The 6,403-nt window shown below is 38.1% G+C and overlaps 1 protein-coding gene across 1 annotated transcript in view; it reads right to left on the bottom strand.

Annotated features, from left to right (window-relative positions):
• Positions 1-2,007: 2,007 nt before the first annotated feature.
• RNF17 (ring finger protein 17) overlaps positions 2,008-6,403 on the bottom strand; it is a 45,695-nt gene continuing 41,299 nt past the window's right edge. Inside the window, exons 33-36 of the mRNA XM_009999434.1 lie at positions 5,064-5,220; positions 3,862-3,997; positions 2,459-2,648; positions 2,008-2,106 (exon numbers count right to left, since the gene is read on the bottom strand). Of these exons, the coding sequence (XP_009997736.1) occupies positions 2,008-2,106; positions 2,459-2,648; positions 3,862-3,997; positions 5,064-5,220 (582 nt within the window). The remainder of the gene's footprint in view (positions 2,107-2,458; positions 2,649-3,861; positions 3,998-5,063; positions 5,221-6,403) is intronic.

Raw genomic sequence — 6,403 nt, 5'->3', positions numbered from 1 at the left:
AGAATGTCAGCTGCTGGTCGTGTTAGCACATCAACAAAAATGATGTACAGTCCTGTAAACAAGAAACCCCTTTGAGTTTGTTGTATGTATATATTGTTCAGTTTTTCTGAAAAAAAACATTTTTCAGTGGGTGTTATTGCATCAGAACCTTTTCTGGTTTTTTCCCCATTTCTACTTTTAGGCAACCATTTATTGATTCAGTGTTCTGTCATGTGTGGCATTTTTTAAATCAGCTGCCAGTGAAAAATTCATCAAACAGATGTATGTTACCTTGTGTTAGACACTTAAGAGAGGATTCTTCAAATCCAAGGTAAAAAGTTGTGCTGCTGGAACTCCTGCTGTGGTGAAATACAGAGGGTGGCCACATTTAAGAGTCTGGGTGTCAGCTTACTTACCGCTTGACTTAAGAAGAGTAAAGGATGGCAGTATTCCTTTTCAGTTAGCCTTAGTCCTCTTCATGATTTTATTTTTTATCTCACAGTTAGGAAGTAACAGCATTAGCAGACCCCAAACTGTGTTTTGTGAACTGCTCCTCTATATTCATAAGGCTTGGCTAGGTGACACTGGGACAGGTTAAAACTCCAAGCTACTGAGAAGCCTGAGAGAAAACACTAGAAATCAACGAAGGTCATCTCATCCCATTCTTGCAGCACACAGGCATTTTTAGGCTGATTGTAGATACTGCAGAATTTTAAAATCAAAGTGATACTGCTACAGTATCTGCTCTAACTCTCCAGCATAGTGAATGCTGAAAAATTTAATTCCCTTGTGCAGCAAAATGTACTTTCTTCCCCTTGTGTCCTCTGCTTCCCCCACCTTTCTCCCCAGGGAAAGCAAGCTCTGTAGTTACCGTGTTAATGTGGAATGCTTGTCATGCATGTTTTTTGAATCCTAATGCAGACAAAATTCTATGGGTGGAGATGGAAAGGGCTGAGCTTTAAGTGTAAAGGATATACTACACTATACAATAGAGACATCCAAAGAGACCTTAAATGCTGGGGCAGTAAAGGAAAACAAGTTTCAGATGCATACTGAGCAAGCTCCTGTTTATTCCAACACTTTCAAACGAACACTGCAGCTCCAGAAGTATGAAGGAGGTGCAAGGACACCCAGAACAGGAAACAGCAGCAAACATGTTCCAGAACAAAGACAGTAATATTCCTCCACCCTCAACTGTTCACCCTCTCTCCCAGCCTCTGGTACTGGAGAAATCTGGCACCAACTATGCCTGAAACATAAACCAAGAGTTACATAACAGTAATAAAACTATCACCCTTCCCTCCACATCTTCTAACGAGTTAATACAAGAGTATCAGCTTTTAATGTATATCTTTTACTACTATACATTAATTCCATCTACTCTTATAAAACAAACAGGTATGACAAAAAAATACCTAAGGCTCTAAGGTCAAAAAAGATTAAGGTGTGAATACACAGTATCACTATTTCAAGATTCAACATTACCTGTAAACATTTATTAGAAGAGTGCTTATTACGTGGGAGGGAAAAGGACTACTTAACACTAAGCTGGCCAAAAAATTTGAAAATTAATCTCTAGTATTCTCTGTAGACAACACATACTGTAAAGCTCTTCATATAAAATATTCCACGTCTGACTAGATGTGTAGACATCCAGATGTGCTCATGGATCTGAGAACCACTGGCATAATTAATTTTTATTTTTGGGCAGAGTAAACTGCCACACATCTGTGTTACATTGTTCAGTTACTAGCAGCAAAAGCTCCTTCTGTTATATTGCCCTGGGGCTCTTTGTTTCAGTACCTGTTAGTTCTTAAAGCTGCACTGTTGGCTACAGTATTGCATGTGTAATGAAATCCAATTTTTTAACAGCTTTTACTTTATTAAAAGACAGAAGTGTTTTTTTTTTTTTTTTAAAAAGCAACATAGTTGTCAACATTACTGACAGTTAAGACTTTGTTTACGACTTCTGAAATCATACCTGTGTAATGGTATGAATTTGTAGTTCATATTCACGGTACTTACATGTCACTCCTCCAAATCTGCAAGTCCCATTTCTACCAGTTTCATATGAACTAGATTTTTGTCATCATCGTACAAAGAAATGGTCACCTCTGGTGTAAGAGCCTGAAAACCAGAAGGTGACAGAGTTGTGACAATAACAAATTTAAATCTCAAGCTAACCAATAGTAACAGTTACTTTAATGGTTTTAGTTGCTGCCTAAATGGAACTATGACTACAGAAAGACTATTTCTGTTTTTAAGTAAACTGCTTTTAAAATAATAGGAATGCTCAGATACTTGTTTGCAGGATTAAAAAAAGTGATTTTCTCCCTTCATCAGAATTCCTTCATGGTCAATGGTTCACAATTTTAAATTACGAGGATTCACAGTAAAACAAATAAGTAACTCAACAAATGAGAGTGCTAGTAAGGATTTCAGGCTGAGCAAAAAATAGGAGAAAATAAGTGTTTCTCACAAGTATGGAAGCAGAGAGCTGTTTTCCTTCAACACAGTCCATCATAGCCCACAGTGTTTCCATACTCCATTCAGGGCAGTAAGGAATTCTTTCCACATTTTCTTCATATAAAGCAGGTTTAAATCCAGACAATAGAGCTCGGACTGACTGAACAGGATACTTCAGCAGATGATAAGGTATTTGACGCAATCTAAAATGAAAAACATTTGTCTGCAACAATCCACCTGTCCAGCTCCACTGTCAGTATGGACACAAGGTAGCTAATGGCTCATGTGGTAGATTTACAGTGTGGAAACTGGGATCACAGTCCCTGCCTGACGAGAACATGGCTGTGTCAGACTGAACAATTCATCAGGCAGGGCTAGGCCCTCTGAAGGACTCCAGCACAGTAAGTGTCAATAAGCAGGCCAGTGTCACAGCCCACCAGGCTCACTGCTCCCTGTTACAGTGCCTGGGGAGGAGCCTTAAGTGCCTAACACAGGGAGGAGCACAAGCAGAACTCATCACAATGCAGGCTCCAAGTCTGGTGCATCCAGAAAATGACACAGACCTTTGTGTTCTGAAGTGCTTCACACCTGGTTGTGCTCCAGCCACAGTACTGGAAATAAGTACCTTGGGTTTATATTATCAGCTCCCCACTCTTCTTTCTTTCTCAGGAGCAAAGGAATGGGGAAGCTGAGCAGGACGTATAACCCTGAAATAAAACACACACTCTCCCATGACCTTAACAGTCTATGACATAGCAAATCTGTGCAAATCCCCACTTTGTCTCATCAGATACAAGGACGTTTAGAACTCCCAGTGAGCTCAAGAGTGAGTCCATGTGGTTAAAAGTACTTCAAGAGAGAAAAATCAGACAAGCTCAGGGAACCCTGAAAGCCTGGAGGTGTTCGAAACCCTTAGCGGACATGTCTATGTCCCTGCAGTGGCTCAGCACTCGGCAGAACAGGAAATTGAACTCTCAATTTCCACACAAGCATCACAGGGTGTCTCCCACTCAGATACTCCATTATCTGACTTCCCCATCTGTTTTCTGTGCAAATTGCAGTGGCACAGGATCAGAGGATTAGTTTGTATACCTGCAGGGCTCAGTCCCTGTTTTGTGAAAGCTTCTTGGGTGCAAAAGTAATTCTAAACCTGAGCCTACTTCACAGGTTAAGTAACCTGAAGATAATGGAGAAATCTGTCATCATAGTGGGCTTCTCAGAACCTGGGAAAGAGAAACCTGCTCAACCCTATACTCTGCAAGAAGTTGTCAACCAACTTTATCTCCAATTGATATCTAAGGTTCTATTATTATAAATAATATATAGTAATAAAAACAACAATAATAAGTATTTTTAAAGTGTATACATACATACACATGCAGGCATTTTACATGCATTTTTTTCTGAGGTATTTACCTGCTTGTTGGGACAACTGAAAAACTACCATAGTCAACAAACTGAACCAGAATCTTAACAGGGTTAAATTCTTCAATGGAGAGGATCTTTGCTCTATACCATAAACCATCCTGGTATTCTGCAAGGCAAGGCACATCTATAAAAAGACAAAAAACACAACACACTCCAATGTACTCAGAAACTAAATGAACTTGAAAATTCATTTTATTTTGTGACTGAGATTCAGTTCTTTTCTTCTCTAAGTCATGCTACTATTCTGTTCTGTGCATCCTCCAATTCTCTCTGAACTCCAATTCACAACCATTACTGAGATTTAAGTCAGGTTTCTCTATCTCACACAGCAATGACAAGAATTAACAGAAAATGGCTTAGTTAACGTAGTGATCCAAAGTTTTACCTAAACAGAGAAATCCAGAATGAAAGCGAAGTGATGCTCTTTAGCGTTCACTTACTTTTGGTAATATATTCTGTACAAAACTTCTGTCTTTTGAATATTTAATAGCAAAATTTTCAGTTATAGCTCCAGTGACAGTCACCTTTAGGGAAAAGATTTATTTTTGCCATACGCAATCTAAACTCTGTTCATCAACTTTAACAGGTATCAGAAGTCTGAGTTCCTTCCATCTTTTCCAGAGGAGCAGAATTACACAGAAGTACCAATTTAATGAAAAATAAAAACATATGATTATAGAGTAAAAGAATAATTTTCTTTGGAGAAGAGCTTTTTAAGATCATCAAATCCAGCTGTTAACCTAGCACACTGCCAAGTCCAGCACTGAATGACATCCTAAGCACCACATCTACACGCCTCTGAAATACCTCCAGGGGTGGTGACTCCACCATCTCCCTAGGCAGCCTGTTCCAGTGCCTGACTACCCTTTCAGTGAAGAAATTTTTCCTAATACCCAATCTAACCCTGCCCTGGCACAATATGAGGCCAACCTGGGAGAAGTGACCAACACCCACCTCCCTGCAACCTCCTTTCAGGTAGCTGTAGAGGGTGACAAGGTTTTCCCCGAGCCTCCTTTTTTTTACTCCTGATTACAGTGTATCGTAAGATTATCCTATCATGTTACTCCTTACTCTCTAGAAGTTTTAATTAAAGATACACAGAAATGTAATTATGCCTATTCTTCAGAAATTACTTCAGGCTTTTTGTACGTCCACATGCGATGACATAGAAAATAAATACACTGATATACCTATTTGGTAGTGTGATACAAGAGGGAAAGACTCCACACTTTTATTGCACCATTTCAGGGCTTCATCAAGGTTCTCCATCTCTGAGTCACAGTTGGGATCTCCCTCGGTGGTAGACTGCCTCATAAGGTTCTTGGAAGGATCAAGGCAAATATATACCTACTCAAAGAAAAGGTTCTCATATTACTATTTTTTGAGATGACCTCAACATTCAAATTCAATCAGTGATCAAAGATTATTAGAAGATTACTTGTTCTCATCTTCAAAAGGTTCAGCACAACCTTGATCACTTCCTTTCCTCAAGTTATGAATAATGTAATATTTACAGGTTTTTTTCCAAGAGCAGAAGAGTCATGAGTGATTAATACCACTTTTCAATGTTACAATGTAAGAAGGAAGGAACTCACACAGCAGATAATATACCCCTGAAAGATTCCACAGCTGTGTCTTACTAGGATTCCTCCCTCCTGCTACTCAGCAAATAAACTCACTTCATAATATCAAACTACAATATCAGGTTAATGAAAAAGAACTACTTTTGGAAATGTTGATTTGTTTGTACCTAATGTACTATTGGATCATCAGCATAATGCTGTAGGTCAAAGAAATGAAAATTTAAACAACATGCACAGGTTAATTAAAATCTACACAACAGCTTCCAACTGAACTGAAATGCCTTTTTTTTTTTTTTTTTTTAACAGATCATTAAGGTATTTTACTGATTAACCTAGTCATTAACTTGTTTGGACTATTATTTTTTTCTAATCTACAAGAGCAGGATCTACTGTTTACAACTATATACAATGTTCAAAAGCAAGAGTTCATGTCATTTGCACAAAATGAACAACAAAAAAACGATGTTTCTCATATCATTGTCATCCTTCCTTACAGAATTCAAGAAAAGCCCTTTTCTAAGACACCCAAACAATTCCACCTTTTATTTAGTCAAAACAGTTTTTATGTATGCTCAAGTGAATTAATGGGGTGAACTTATATTAGATCTTGATGCTCAATTTAAAGCAATCACTTCACTACTATAAGAACTTTCCTGGTCTAAAGATTTACCAAAACAATGAACATAAGCACTTCACTATAAATCAATCCACTATGAAGATGTTAGATCTCTGTAACACAATCACCTTCTCACTGCTTCCTGTTATCCTATTTCATCATTCAACATTCAAAGTCCACGCAGGAATCTTTTATTTGATCAATGAACAACTCATTCTGTCTTTTGCCTGGGAGACTACTAAAGGGAAGTTGCGTGGATTTACACAAAAATCAATGATCAATCATCAACTAAAGGCAGAAAATATAACTGTAACAGCCAGAAAAATGTTAT

Source organism: Chaetura pelagica, unplaced genomic scaffold, assembly GCF_000747805.2.
Source record: "Chaetura pelagica isolate M959 unplaced genomic scaffold, ChaPel_1.0 scaffold85, whole genome shotgun sequence".
Classification (NCBI taxonomy): Eukaryota; Metazoa; Chordata; class Aves; order Apodiformes; family Apodidae; genus Chaetura; species Chaetura pelagica.
This window is presented reverse-complemented; position numbering and strand designations above follow the sequence as displayed.